This window comes from Artemia franciscana, chromosome 4 (assembly GCF_032884065.1).
Source record: "Artemia franciscana chromosome 4, ASM3288406v1, whole genome shotgun sequence".
NCBI classification, from domain to species: domain Eukaryota; kingdom Metazoa; phylum Arthropoda; class Branchiopoda; order Anostraca; family Artemiidae; genus Artemia; species Artemia franciscana.
Window position 1 is genome coordinate 35,411,595 of NC_088866.1, and position 15,143 is coordinate 35,426,737.

At 35.3% G+C, this 15,143-nt stretch overlaps 1 protein-coding gene across 1 annotated transcript; it reads right to left on the reverse strand.

Annotated features, from left to right (window-relative positions):
* Positions 1-119: 119 nt before the first annotated feature.
* Positions 120-3,306, reverse strand: LOC136025649 (uncharacterized). The gene is made up of 2 exons (XM_065701634.1): positions 3,115-3,306; positions 120-806 (listed from the first exon to the last, which is right to left on the reverse strand). The coding sequence occupies exons 1-2, from the start codon at positions 3,181-3,183 to the stop codon at positions 345-347; spliced, it is 531 nt and encodes a 176-aa protein (XP_065557706.1). The 5' UTR covers positions 3,184-3,306; the 3' UTR covers positions 120-344.
* Between the last annotated feature and the right edge of the window lie 11,837 nt (positions 3,307-15,143).

A 15,143-nucleotide genomic window follows, 5' to 3' on the forward strand; every position in this document is an offset into this window, starting at 1 on the left:
TCAGCTACACTCAAGCCACCTGGAAATGGTCTCATTATGTTCATTTTCAAGAGGAATGCCTCGTCAGCTACGAAAACATGTGGTAAGATGGTCTCATTAGGGATGGGCTTATGCTCAGGAGTTTCAATTGTTCCGTTCAGAATGGCACACCCAAACGATGACCTGGCAAATATACTTGAGTCACCAGCACTACCCTCTGCTCCAACGTCTACAAACTGAAACTTATAGTCAGCATCAACAACTGCCATCAGTACAACACTAAAGAATCTCTTGTGGCAGAAATACGTAGAGCCACTGTTTTCTGGGCATCTCAACCTGATATATTTTCCATCAATTGCTCCTATCTAATTTGGAAAGTCCCACCGCCTCAGAAACTTGTCAGCGATTGTCTGGAACGTGGATTGGGTTGGTGGCTTCAAACATTGGCTTTTCATGCTAGTCCAAATGGCCTCTGTCGTTTCTGCCACTATAAGAGTCACTGTTGAACGGCCAATCAAATACTGGTAGGACAAAGACCTCTTTGACTCTCCTGTAGCAAGATGCCTGATCGTCAGTGCAAGTCTCGTAGCTGCTGAAATAGGTCTTTTCCAATTGGTATGTTTCTTCTCAATCTTACTTTTAACAATTGCTAAGAGTTCCTTGAATTTTGTAGGAGTCATTCTAAGGTATTCGAAATACCATTGTGGATCTTCCTTTTCTAGATACTGCACCAATTTGCTGAAGGCACCATCTGTTTCTCTTTTTCTAAGGACTGGTCTGACCCACCACCTCCGTGTAGCTTGTTTTGCACTTCCATATAGCTGCTCCTATAAGAAACAAAGAATATAAACATAGGTCTCTATTAAAAGAAAGCTGGAATAGGTCTTTGATAGTGAACATTTTCAAGCCCTTTACAAGCATAGTGAAACAGGAAACACTTATAATTGTTGCAAAATAGCAAAGGGCAAACTACAATTTTTTTTAAATCCATTATTTTTCTTAGCTGTTTTTCTGTAGATGAGGTTATTATGAGCCTTTTGCAGCATAGCCTGTACCCAGCTTTGTTTAGTAATTTATACCGAGATGTAAAGCAGTAACTTACTTTCAAGACTTAAGAGACTTTCATACATTTAGTATAGCCTGTACCCAGCTTTGTTTAGTGATTTATACCGGGATGTAAAGCAGTAACTTACTTTCAAGAGACTTTCATACATTTAGCGTAGCCTGTACCCAGCTTTGTTTAGTGATTTATACCGGGATGTAAAGCAGTAACTTACTTTCAAGACTTAAGAGACTTGCATACATTTAGAAAAAGCTACATGCAACCTGATCTAAATAAAGATGCTATTGTAGAGTATCAAAGAGAAGCCTACAAGTATATCCCAATTGCAGTAAAGGCACATTACAAAGAATAAGAACCTACAAGAACAGGTTCATAGTATACCGTTGGAGTGGTAAAGAAACTAGAAAATTGCAAAAATTAAGATAAAGAACTAAGAAGAAGATTAAAAAGAAACTTTGAAAATTGCAAGTACGGTACTAAGTACATACAGCAAGTAATATTAGCAAATTAATGAGATCATAGCTGCACTTTTTTTTTCTCTCATGCTTGTTAAACTAACACATCCATTTTGCAACAGTTGTGCACCAGGCTCTTTGGATGATTCTTCTGCCCAGGGAAATCCCATAGAGGAGTAAATAATTACTGTCTAGGAGAATCTGATTTTGGAAGGAAAACCTTTGAATATCTCTGTCTAGAAAACTGTATGTCCTGTTACCAATTCTATTGAACTATAAGAGGGTCAGGGAGGTGTCACTGATCAAGTTAATACTTTCTTAGGTCTGTAGAACCAGTGGGGTCCAGAAGGTTTTCTTGATGACCACTTTTTTGATAGGTGATAATTCCAGGGGCTGATGGCCTGCTCTAGGTGACCTCTCTGTGAACTGATAACCCAGACAGGGTCATCAGTCCATAGAGATGTTACCCAGATTTAGAAAATAGGCCATCACTCTATAGACTGATCACCCATATTCCAGACTAGGTCAACACTTTATAGAGAGATCACCCAGACTTCAAGAATGAGCCACCAATCCCTAAAATAATGACCTGTTAAATGAGTGGTTACCCAGAAAAACTTGTGGACCCCACTGTCTAAAACAAATATTTCTATTTTCCAGCTTCATTCATCCCTGTCATACAAGATTCTCAAAAAAAATGGTGACCCAGCTTTAGCAGAGACAGTATAAGGTATAAGTGACTTGCTAAAATTTAGAAAAAGCTACATGCAACCTGATCTGAATAAGGATGCTATTGTACAGTATCAAAGAGAAGCTGACAGGTATATCCAAAATGCAGTAAAGGCATATTACAAAGACAAAGAACAGGTTCATAGAATTCCATTGCAGTGGTAAAGTAACAAGAAAATTACAAAAATTAAGGTAAAAAAGAACTGAGAAGAAGATTAACAAGAAACTATGAAAATTACAAGTACAGTACTAAGTGCATACAGCAAGTAATATTAGCGAATTAAGATCATAGCTGCACTTTTTTTCTCTCTTGCTTGTTAAACTGACTTATCCATCTACCAACAGTTGTGCACCAGGTTCTTTGGATGATTCGTCTGCCCAGGGAAAATCCATAGAGGATTAAATAATTACTGTCTAGGATAATTTTATTTTGGAAGGAAAACTTTCTCGATGACCACTTTTTTGATAGGTAATAATTCCAGGGACTGATAGCCCATCCTTCAATTGTCCAAATCTAAGGTGACCTCTCTAAGAACTGGTGGCCTGGACTAGGTGACCTCTCTGTGAGCTGATAACCCAACCTGGGGCATCAGTCCATAGAGAGGATTTAGAGAATAGGCAATCACTCTATAGACTGATCACCTACATTCCAAACTAGGTCATCAGTCCATAGAGAGATCACCCAGATTTTAAGAATAGGCCATCAACCATTAGAATAATGGCCTGTCAAGAGAGTGGTTACCCGAAAAAACTTGTGGACCCCACTGTCGAGAGCTGAAATATTTCTATTTTCCAGCTTCAGTCATCCCTGTCATACAGGATTCTCCAAAAAACTGGTGACCCAACTTTAGCTATATATCCTATGTAAACCTAAAAGCAACAACTTGCCTGCTTTCTTCGCTTACTCAGAAGATACGCTGCAATAGCCTTCTTCTGGATTTGGCTTAATGCTCTCATTGCTTCAGTTTGAAAATCTGATTTGAAAAATCGTGTCCGATTTGACGCAGCAGTGGGAACTATGGAATAGAGCTTGTCGCAGCGACGCAAAAGTCTGCGTTTCAGTGTGAACACTCCATCCGATTCTGTCGTACGTCTCTTCCGACTGGCAAAAAATCGTGTCGGGATTGACGCAGCAGTGTGAACTAAGGGTTAAAGTGTTTTTTTTGTTACATTTTAGTCCGTCTTTGGTTGGCTTCCCACCCCATTAGGGAAAAATTTGATTGTCGAAACGAAGGAACTTAAAATTTGCACATGAGGCCAAATTTAAAATCCCATTACCTGAAGGGAGAAATTTTCGTTGCATTTTACCCAAAAGGATATTATTGGAAATAATTGTGATCAGGTATAATAAGTATTCTCTAATATCCAACTTCTATAGAGGTCTAAAATCTTTCTTTTTAGGCATTTCTTACAACTTTAAAAGGTAGAAGACTAGGAAAGTTAGGCTTTTTGGTAGGCCTAGCTGATGATTTTTTCTTTTCAAAGGAAATTTGTCTTGTTATTACCTGAAATTGCATCGTCCAGTGAATAAGATATTATCCTGTAAATACTGGTTAATGAAGATGTTGAGCCAACACATTAGTTGCATACCATTCTCAAAGCCATGACTTGGATGACCAGTCTTTTTTTCAGTGTCCTTGAAGGCCTCCATAGAAGGGGCTGAGACTGCTTCTTTGCTATATTTATCTGTTATGATTGAAACCTGAGTGTTTTACCTGATATCCCTTGTAATTGTAACCTGTAGGAGTAGGCTACCACCTTAGGGGACAGAAGTCTTACCTTAAAGGCTGGTAAATATATCACAGTTCATATTATTGACTTACTAATAAAGTGAATATACCACTTGATGCCTTTTTTTATGCTCTTCACAAATATGCTCTTTACCTATAATAATCACTTCTATTGTAAATTCAAATTTAAGCACTGTTTGAGCTCTTAAAAAGGACACTTTTCCGTTTAGGATATGAGTTATTGGTTGTTTTCAAGAAAATAATACTATATTTTCTCAGTGCTTTTTTCTTTGTTGTTTTTGACAAAATAATACTACATTTTCTCAGTGCTAAAATTATTTATAGTTGGGTTAGGTAAGGGGTAAACATATCACAGTTCATATTATTGACTTACTATAACATATAGGCCAGCACCCTACCCCTTAAAATTCAGAACCAAATCTCTTTGTCATACCCCTTTAGTAAATTTCTAATTAAAAATCTTCAAAGCATCTATAAGTTTTAAAGTTAAATTCAATGCTCCATAAGATATGTGCTTTTAGCACAAGTCAAATTATTTGTTATTTCAGTAAGCAAAAAGGTTAGAACAAGCAGAAAAGTATCTTTTCAAATTAGCCAGTCAAAATCAAATCTCTATTACTGGTTTATATGAACTTTTGGTTTTTTGAACTAAAAAAAAAACAGAAGGAAAATCCTTGTTCCCTTCTCTTTTGTCTCTTGGGAGTCAAGACTGGTCAATGTGTCATGATTGTGAAATACCAGTAGTACTGCGACATTTTCAGTAGAGGTCACCTGCCCAGGTCATCTGCTGAGGTCTTGTTTTAGAAATCCAGTTTTAGTCTCATATTAGTGCAACACAGGCAGCCAGGGCAAGCAGTGGAGTTCTGGCATTCATGTGCACCTGTTCATGCTATAGATTATTGAAGTTTTCTTATCCAAAGTTGTATGTAATTACAAAAATAAAATTATTGTCTTATAATCATTTTTGTCTATGAACTAGGGCATCAGATACAGTTCATTTAGTCTTATAGGTTTGCTTCCAAAAGGATCTACACAAATTAGGAGACCTTAACATCACTGAGATGATTCTGTCTCCAAGGTTATTAGAGATCATTCACAGAACCTTTTTATTCTGTTAGCTATTTAACTCCCATATCTAGATTTGAATATCCCATATCTCATATTGGTATTAAGTTACTAAGACCTAGAAAAGTCTCAAGTACCCCATAACAATAAAACTCCAACTATCCCCCCTTAAGCAAACTCCCCCCAACCTAGCACAATTATCTGAAACATGTTTAATTAACCTGTGAGTTATGAGTTGTTTTTTACAAATAATACTACATTTTCTCAGTGCCAAAATTATTTATAATAAGGTTAGGCAGTGTTTGGTTAGGTCAAAAAGGGCTTAAATTTGCAATAGTAGCAATTTTTTTTGTTAATACCAAGTATGGTAAGCTTTCAAGCTTGTTGTACTAAACATAATAAAAAGAAGTTATAGCAATGCTAGTAACATAATACACACATACAAGTCTATGAAAAATAACAACTACAACAAACACTGACAAATAATACTATAAATGATTTAAAAATTATTTACTTTGAAAATATGTTTCTGCTAGTTTTGAATCTGTTTATATTATCTGTTAGAAATGTTTCAGGTGGAAGGTCATTCCATGGCTTCCCCACCCTGCTGTAAAATGAATGTTGGCCTATTTTCCTTCTTGAAAGTGAGGGGTACAATTTATGTGGGTGATAACAGGTTCTGTTAGTGTCATTAAATGTGAAGAATTGTTGGAATAAACTTATCTTGACCTGCTACCAAAGCTTAATGAATCAGCTCAAATACCTCATTAACTGCGTATTTATTTTCCTTCAACTGTTCCATGATACATAATGATAAAATGAAATTTCAGAAAGACTCATATTCATCTTTAGTGTAATTATACTTAAGGATCTGCTTTTGAGGAGTAGAATCATCACCTGAACATTTTAACAACAGTTTAACAATGGTGTGATCACTTTTTCCTAATGGAGGTAGGATTTCAATATTTCTAACATTGTCAGGAGATTTTGTTATTACCAAGTCAAATACAGAAGGAGTCAAATCATCCCAAAATTGTGTAGGCTCCTGAATGTGTTTGCATAGGTACATGTTCTGCAAGTTTTGAAGGAAATGATGCTCAAATGATTGCTCAGAAAGGGAGGTTATTTGATTTTTCTGATCAATGGAAGGTAGGTTAAAATCACCCACCACTAATACCCCTGCACTAATTGTTGAAACATTTTGAAGGTACTGTAATAAATTTGCATTATTGTTTGGAGATAACTCATTAACAATAGGACTTCTATACACTGCAGTAATTCTAATGCTATTTGTAGAACTAGGAATTTTTACATCAATCACTAAACATCTATTAATACTCAGAGCTAAAGGGTCATTTACTTCTGTGTGCTTAAGCAGCAAATGTACATAAACAAAAAATTCATGTTTATATTTAGTATTAACTAATGAAGTATAACCTTCAACCTGTTGAAAATATGCTTTTGGATATGGACTATTCTTAGGCAAAGATTCAGTAACAACAACAAAATTAGGCTTATGCACTGACATCAATGACTATAATTCTTCAACTTTACTTGATAAAGTATCTGTATTGGTGTAGAGCACAAGGAAATTATTGTTCCATAAATGCTTCCCTAGGGATTTGCGAGCTGCTTTCATCTCGAAAAGAGTTTAGCTTTACAAGTTCTAGACCACCCTTTCCTTCTCTAATTTTCCAACCTGATTCTCCTGCTGTCACTTTTTGGTTAAGTTTCTCTTTTAGAGCATTATACCTTTTCTTTTGAGAAAGCTTCAGTTTTGTGCAATCATGAGAAAAATAAAAGTTGGGTATGAGGATTTTATGCTGTTTAGGTTACCACTCAAGAAGAAAGAAGCAGCTTCATGTTCTATGGGGCCACAGAAAAATAGTTTGGTCAGACAACATTTTCCATTATTCAATCTTCCCAAACAAACTGTAAAAGAACATTTGACAGGGCAGTTCTGAAAAATTACTTGATTTAGGAGCTTTAAATCAACCCCATTTGTGATAAAAGTATTATTATATTTGTAAAGAGCATAAAAAAAGGCATCAAGTGGTATATTCACTTTTGTAAAAAAGTCAATAATATGAACTGTGATATGTCTATCTAAAGGGTTTAGTAGTCTGATTGAGGGCACATAGTTAAATGGAATTAATTCAGTTTCAGATTGATTAATTTTCCCCATTTAGAGTTCAGAGTTATTGGACCTATTAAACTACTTTCTAGGATTTCACTACCATGGGCAAAGAATTATGAAAAATTAATTTTATATTTAGCCACTTAGAGCTGATGCCTGAAAAAGAACAAAATAAACTAAGGGAGTTTGGTTAGAAATGCAAAAGTATGCTATCAACTAGGCCTAATATATTGTGGGGAACTAAATTAAAAGATTTCTTAAATTTAGTTCAGATTAGCCTTAATGCCCAAGCTTCAGCAGAGGGTAAAATTCTAATTTAGCTTCATTTTGCTTTCTTTGAAAGGGGTTAGGTTAAGAAAATGAAACTTCCAGGGATTCATCTGTGGACTTAAGTATGTCTTGGGAAGGTATTTTGAAGTACCTACCTCTACTCTTCCCTATGGAGAGTGCTGACTTTTGATGATCTTTAAAAATCTTTGTGTTATAAAAGTGAAACCATGAAAAATAGATCTTGTGCATAAACGAAGCACAAGAAAACTGTTAATCAGCTTCACAACTTTGCTCAATACCAATTTATGAGGTTTTAAAGATCTGCAAATACATCTCCTAAATTAAGAAAAAAACTATTGTTATGGCTTAAAATTTTACTGAAATAACAGGGATTATATTTTCAAGACAAAAACCAGAGAAAAAGAAACCAAACACTGAAAATTCATGTAGAATATTGTTATGGCAAAATTCTAATAGGTAATAGACCTGTCAAGTAGACAAATTTGTTAAATTTGGATATCAGTTGATGGTTAACATTCAAGCTTAGCAATACTTTCCCTTTGTATGTTTTTGGCCCTTGATTCATTACAGAAAGTTTCATTTTCCTAATTTAGCCCTTTCTGAGATAGCAAAAAGTAGCTAAACTAGAATTATCCCACTTTTTTCCGGAAGCAGAAAATTAAAATGCCAAGAAATTAGTTTGAAAAGCTTGTACCAACACGGTTTTATTTCTAACTATTTGTACTAATGCTATGTCTATATCTTTTCTAGATATAAAAAAACAGTTGTTCCAAGCTTCTTTTTTTTCTAGTCCCAAAAAAACCATACCTTAACACTTGGGGTAAAGAAGATTTATTCTCCCCAGATGCTATTGAAAAAAAACAGTTTTATGTGTACTTTCATCCCAAAATTTTTTTTTGTTATTTTCATTGAAAAAAAGATCAACAAAATTGCCCCTTCCTAGATTTCAAAAGAACACTCCCCTGCTCATGAATTAACACCACAGATTTTATGCTTTAAATTGATCAGTGTTGAATTCAAGAAATTATGAACAGTATGCATAATTGACACTGTAGTCATACATAATGTTGATTTAGTTGACAAGCATGTTTAGAATGTTACCCAGAATAAATTTACTGGCGAATCAGATTTTTCACTATTTCAAATAATTGTGTCAAACAAATGAACCAGATAATGAGAATTGGGAGTTATTTTGTCTAGGCTATTGCCAAATTATGAAAAATAAATTAGGTTCAAACAAGGTTGTTAGTTCATCAACAACAGAAAAGAAAACTTGAACATAGTCAAGATTACAAGAATGACAAGATTACAAGAATCCCTTTTGATTCTATTTTGTACAAACAAATAGAAAATTGAAGTCTAGATTAAACTTTTAAAAAAATGAACTTTAGTATTTCTGAAGTAATCTTTTTGTTTATTGTATTCAAATTGTTTGATCAGCTACAGACTTATGCAAGGATTTTTTAAAAATATTTTTATGACAAATTTTTAATTTATATAGATATAGATCATTTATATAGATTGGGAAAATGCATAAGTTTTGGTACTCTTTTGGTTTCCTTAAATGTGCATGTATCTCAATCTACATTTTTATAAAAAGAATCTTTTCAAGTTATATTTTGTTCACATGTATGTCAGTTTAAACAAACGTGAGTTAAGGTCATTTATAAAAATGAATATTCATGTATCTCAATCCACCTTTCTATTAAAAGAATCTTTTTGTGTTATATTTTGTATATCTACATGTTTTTTTAAACAAATGCAAGTCAAGGTCATTTATAAAAATGAATTTTCTTTTATTGCCTAAAAAAAATTGCATCACAATTCAATACAACCAGATTGTTTTCTCAGTTTTTTGTCTTGATAGAGGTGCTTTGGCCCTAATTACATGCTCTGAAGTTTTCAAGCAGGTCAGCTAAACAAAATAAGGTTTTCACAATAAGGACCAATACTACCAATTTTTATTCAAAAATGTGTCTCCTCTTTGTCCTGTCTGCTTTCTCTGAAAGTTTCAAGCTGATCAGAGAAAAAACATTTTTGTCCATTTTAGGGTGTTAAAAATTAGTAAAACCCAATTTTTTTCTAATTGTTGTTGTAAATCATTTTCACTTTCTTTAAATAAAATTACATCTCAAGTACTTAATGTCCAGGGAGTAAGAGTTTTATGTTTCAGTCTATTCAGATAAAAGGGTGTTGACCTTTACTGGGCCCAATTTTCAGGCAAACCAGAATTTTTGACTGTTTTTTTAATTGGGTTGTCTTGGCCCGAGAACTCTTGTAATTTTTGTCTGTAAGATGCACACTCAGTTGGAATCTTTCTTCTTTTCAGGATCAAAGTAACTGTTCCACACAAAAAACTGTCATGCACAACTGAGGTGCATAAGCACATTTGAAACAGAAGTTGTAAATGTTGGACTAGAGCTGAACAATCAACATTTAGGTGTTTGGCAATACCATCACAATCAATAGAGCTAGACTTAAGCTTCTTTATTGCTTGTGCCACCGAAACTAAATTAACTGGGAGGATCTGGTTCTGGTGGAGTGATATGGGAAGCGCAGAAATAAGAAACCTCATAAAAGTAGCATGAAAAAAATGGTTTGTAGTGTTGAAAATCTGGTCGTAATATTTGCACCAAGCAGCAGGACTAATTGGGCTACTTGTTGGCAAAGAATCATTGATTTTATTTGAATTTACAACGTTTTTCCGATCTAAATTACTAGACGCGAATTTGCAAAATTTTACATTTTGCAGACCGTAAATACGTTTTATGCTCTAGTTTAGTTTTCTGTTTAAGCTGAAACATTACACCGCTACGTGGTCGTTCGCAAGAAACCCAAATACGTAGCCAAAATTTGGCTTTATTTTTCACTTATTTTAGACCCAGATCCCATGACCATTTAGGCTTCCTCGTATTAAATTTAACACGTTCTTCGGGAACAGCCACCCTCTCAGCTTCCTTCATGCATGATATAATATCAAAATAATATTTAATCAGAAAATTCTTATCATTAACAAATTTAGATCCAACCTGAAGTAGCTGAAAAGGAACTTTTATCCTAGACAAAAAAGCTGTAAGGGTAGAAATATAAAGAGCCCAATTAGCCTTATTCCAATTTTGTCTGGTAAACCATCTACGATTCCCACGTCTAGTAGAACTATCTTGCAACAGAGAAATACCAAGCATGAAGGAAATTGGTAGGTGGTCTATATCGCTTTCTATTTCATTTACAGAAACAGTCGAAACAGATAAATTAGGAGAGCAAAGAACATGATCAATATTAGTAAGGCTCCCAGAATGATGGATGTCAGAAAACAGACGATTCTTATCCACTAACTTAAACTCAGATAAAGACTCGAAAACCATATCAGACCGAATATTTGAATTCAGTAAATCAGCATTAAAATCTCTGGCGACAACAAATTGATAACCGAGAGAGGATGCGGATTCTTTAACTTTTTTCGAAACTCTACAGGTCTTGGCAAATTTATTCAGTGATTGACCCGGCTTACAATCACAAAGAAAGTACACATTAATAAGTATTAAATCGGCAATTTGCACGGCCAAGTGGTTTTGTCACTATGGAACAGCGCAGCCGTCGTGGATGAGAAGGAGCTACGTCTCAGTATACAGGCGAGGCGTCCGGAAGGTCTACCAAACGTAGACTTTGCAGCACTCACAAAAGTAATATGGTTTGCACTCCGTTTCAACAAGTTGGTATTATATGAAGATAAATGATGCTCTTGAAGACAAACGATGTCATAGTTGCTCGAAAGTTCGTCAATGATGTGCTCTTTTTGACGTGTTCCATTTATATTGTATGAAATAACCGAGAAGTTTTGCGACATCATTTTTTCACAGCAGTCGCAATACGAGACTCGAGCACTGGACATAATAGACTGTATGAAGTGTGAGAATCGCCGCAGTTTGCACATTTAGGGCTATTTGTACAGGGCGCATCTTTCAAAAAATTTGATTTTTGGCGCAGCACGCACATTTTTAAACATGACTGGTACAATCGTTGATAAAGTGATCAGGAGACCTGCGCTTAAAGCAACATCGCGGTACACTTACGAAATCATAAATTCTGAAAGTCTCGTAACCTATTTTTACTCCATTCTTCATAGCGTCACGTTTGCAAACGAATCTGAAAAGTCTAGCTTGATAGTTTGGGACAAACCAATTCGGTTTGCGTCAACGACTCCTGAGTGCATTTTGAATTCGGAAGCATTAAATGACAGCGGGATTCCTTTTATTATTCCAAGGTAACGCAGAATCTTCGTGCCAATACCCGAGACTACAGACTTCACAGACTCAAAAAAATCAGAAGCTACCGATTTTTCAATGTTCAAGAACAGTTTATCTCCCACCTGCCGAATACTAGTAACTGAATCATGATCACTTAATTGGTCAATAAAGTCTTTGTGGCTTGTCGGATCTCTAATAGATGGTGGCAATTTAGAGACAACAATAGTAGAGTGGTTATCTGCAGGTTTCGAGGCACTGGCTCCAAGCTGTGGTAATGGCTGGAAATGGTTGGTAAACGCCTCAAACTGATCAGAAATTGTCCTTAGCTGGATACGCAGCTCGTTCACTCCCGAAAAGAGAGCAGAATAATCTGTAGCTGGTATCAATGGGACTTCACTAGGGCTTAATATACAAAATACCAGGACGTCGAAATCATCTGCATTGACCTTCTTGATAAAATCCAGTATATCTCCTAAATGACTTAGTGGCGCTTTCATTCCAGTTCGCTTCTGAAATAAAGCATCTGGATACAGCTTGGACCCAAGCCACTTCTTGCATTAACAATATCATCGACGTCAAAAAATTCTGTACCATCTTCTTAATCATCTCATCATAAATTCCTTTTTCAACATTTTGCTGAACAAAATTTAACACCGGAGAATAATGCAAATGATCCTCATCATCTCCTTGCATGTTAACTAACTATAACGCGCTCACAGTGAAATGCATGAAATGCACAGTGAAATCACTTGAATGAAGCAATCTTGAATGCAAATTAAATCATGAGCGATATAATAAGCGAGGGAAGCGTAGTTTCTTGCTACCTGATCCCCGCAGTTCAAGGGAGAATCCACTCCCGGCAGGTACAACGGCCCTTGCCACAAGAAAATTCCCCTCTTCTGCTCGCTTATTATCGCGTAATACGGCGCTTCTACCGTTCCCAAAGTTAAAAACTCTCTCTCTTTATTTACTCTTTTCTCTCTTTTTCCTTCAGAAATATCGATCAATCAAAGTTCTAATTAATTCCTTTTTTATCTTTAGCAATGGAATTGGAGTAAACCAGTCAGACAAGTTTTAATTAAAACAAATCTTTTGCCAAATTTTTCAAAATCCTACTAGCTTCACTGGGATTAAAAATCAATATCCATAAGATCACTGAGAAAAATTTTATGCGGGATTCCTTTTATGCGAAAGGTTTTTTTTTCCGGGTCCCTTTTTAGGTGGTCTGTGCTGCAAATAATTTGTTTGTATATTAGGTTCCTTTGGCCCTGGGAATCATGGCTCCAAGATTCAAATTAACTAGGGGCAAAATAAATATTTATCTCTGGGCCCCCTAGCACCATTCCCAGGCCCCAACAAAATATGTGATTGTCTTGGTCCAAAGAACAATCCCTGGATGTTTCAAGCCAATTAGACACCTAAAATCGAATCCCCCCTTTTTTTGCATTTTAAAACAATCTGAAAGTAATTTGAAATTTTGTAGGAACAAGTCCTGGTGCTTCCAAGAGTTTCCCAGTCCCAAGAGTATTCCCAGATGCATATTCATTGTGCCAATTGACTATTTGATATGAAACAGCTGTGTCAAGATTCTGATCAGATATTGTTGAAAGTTCTGAGGATTGGATGTCAAAAAAGAGTATAGGAGAGGGCTTACAGTCCACCAATACTTTTGATTCTTAAAGAGGGTGCTAGAACTTTCAGTTTTCAGTTGATAAGCTCCCGCCCAAGTTTCTAGGACCATCCCTACCATGTGAAATGAACAGTAATGGCATGGCTCTTTACTAAGGCAATGCTAGAACATTGCCTCTGATATTTGAAATTAATTTTAGCCTCCCAAGTTTCAAGAATTTGCTTATTGCTGTAATTTTACTAAAAATTATTATAAAGTGCAATTGGAAAGAGGAGGAGACGGAAGTGATCTTCAGGGGGATCTTTGGGCTATAAAGCTTGGCTTATGCTGAGGCCATTAGCTTTTGATTATTTTGTTGATTCGACTAAAAATCAACTGACATCGGTCCTTCCCATAGCCTATGTGGATTTAAATCTAACATCTTGGTACAGTGCCATTTTTCAGTTTTGTTAAAAAGGTGGTTAATTTAGTTTTCATGAAGATTTGAAGCAGTGTTGCATTGGTTTTATTTTATAAATGTTTGAATTTTACTTGCCTCTCTAATATACCCTACTAGAGACAATTACTATTTCCTTGGTATGATTGTTTGAGGAAAATTTTAATATTGTTTATCAGTCAAACATTTTTTTTTTTTTTTCTGTTGGGAAGAACTGCTTAAGATGTTAAGAAATATATTTGTTGAAGTTTTGAAAAAAAAAACTGAAAACTCTTGAAAATTTTGTTGGATCAAAAAAATAAAAGGGCACCATTGGAATTGCCATAGTTGAAAACCCTGTACAGTAGAATTGCAGCCCCCACCTTGGACAACAAGGAAAATTACTTTGTGCTTAATAAATACTGATGTCTTTTTTTTCTTTTTTTATACTGTTAGTGGGACGCTGGAACACCATAGTGAGCTGCTTAAGGGTTCATTTCAAAGCTAATTTTTATACTTCTGTGCTTTTTGTCAATTCAAGCTGATAGCATCATCACAAAAAGCCATATGACACTCAAAATGAAGCTTTGCGTGCCATTTCTGGGATGAAAAAGCTGGAAAACAGGAAAGAGCAGCAGAGATAATCTCAGTGGTCGAAAATCCTGAAACTAAGGTTTGCAAAGCTCTCTCCTATATACTCCCTCTCCTAGCCCCCTAATCATAGTTGGAGTAAAAATATACAATCTATTAAAAAGACCTTGACTCATAGCAAATGAAATTGCAAAAGCATATTTTGAAAGGGAAAAACTAAGTAGTGAACCAAGTTGCCACTTGTTGGTGATTCAGGAATGATAAATATTATTTCAATTAATCTATATAGTAAAATTTTATTTTGAAAACTAATTAATAAGGAATTCAAAAAAGATCTTGATATCTTTAAAATGGTGAATCGAAACGAGAAGTACACCATTAGAATCACTATTTTTGAAAACCCCATTCAGGAAAATTATTCCCCCCCCCCCTTGAGCAACAAGGAAAGTCACTTTTTCGCATGAAAAGCACTGATGCCCCTTCTTTCTTTTCTTTTTCTTTGCTGCTATTGGGGCACAGGGACATCATGGAGAGCCATTTGAAGGCTTATTCAAAGCTAATTTATATCCACGTCTATTTAAAAATTCGACTTGATACCACCATCATAAAGTTCCTTATGGCATCCAAAAAGGGTGCTTTATTTGCACTTCTAAGTGACTGGAAAGCTTGAGAAGGTTACTGTCATGATTTCCGTGGTCAAAAACCTTAAACATGAGGTCTTCGATCCCTCACCTTGTATACTTCTCGTCCCAGCCTTCTTAATAAATTTTATAAATCTTCTGCTGACTAA

Bases quoted from the DNA above. Each gene is read 5' to 3' on its own strand.
- LOC136025649 (XM_065701634.1), bottom strand. From the start codon at position 3,183: ATGAGAGCATTAAGCCAAATCCAGAAGAAGGCTATTGCAGCGTATCTT. The intron at 807-3,114 runs GCAAGTTGTTGC...TGTTTCTTATAG, and splicing joins TGAGTAAGCGAAGAAAGCAG to GAGCAGCTATATGGAAGTGC.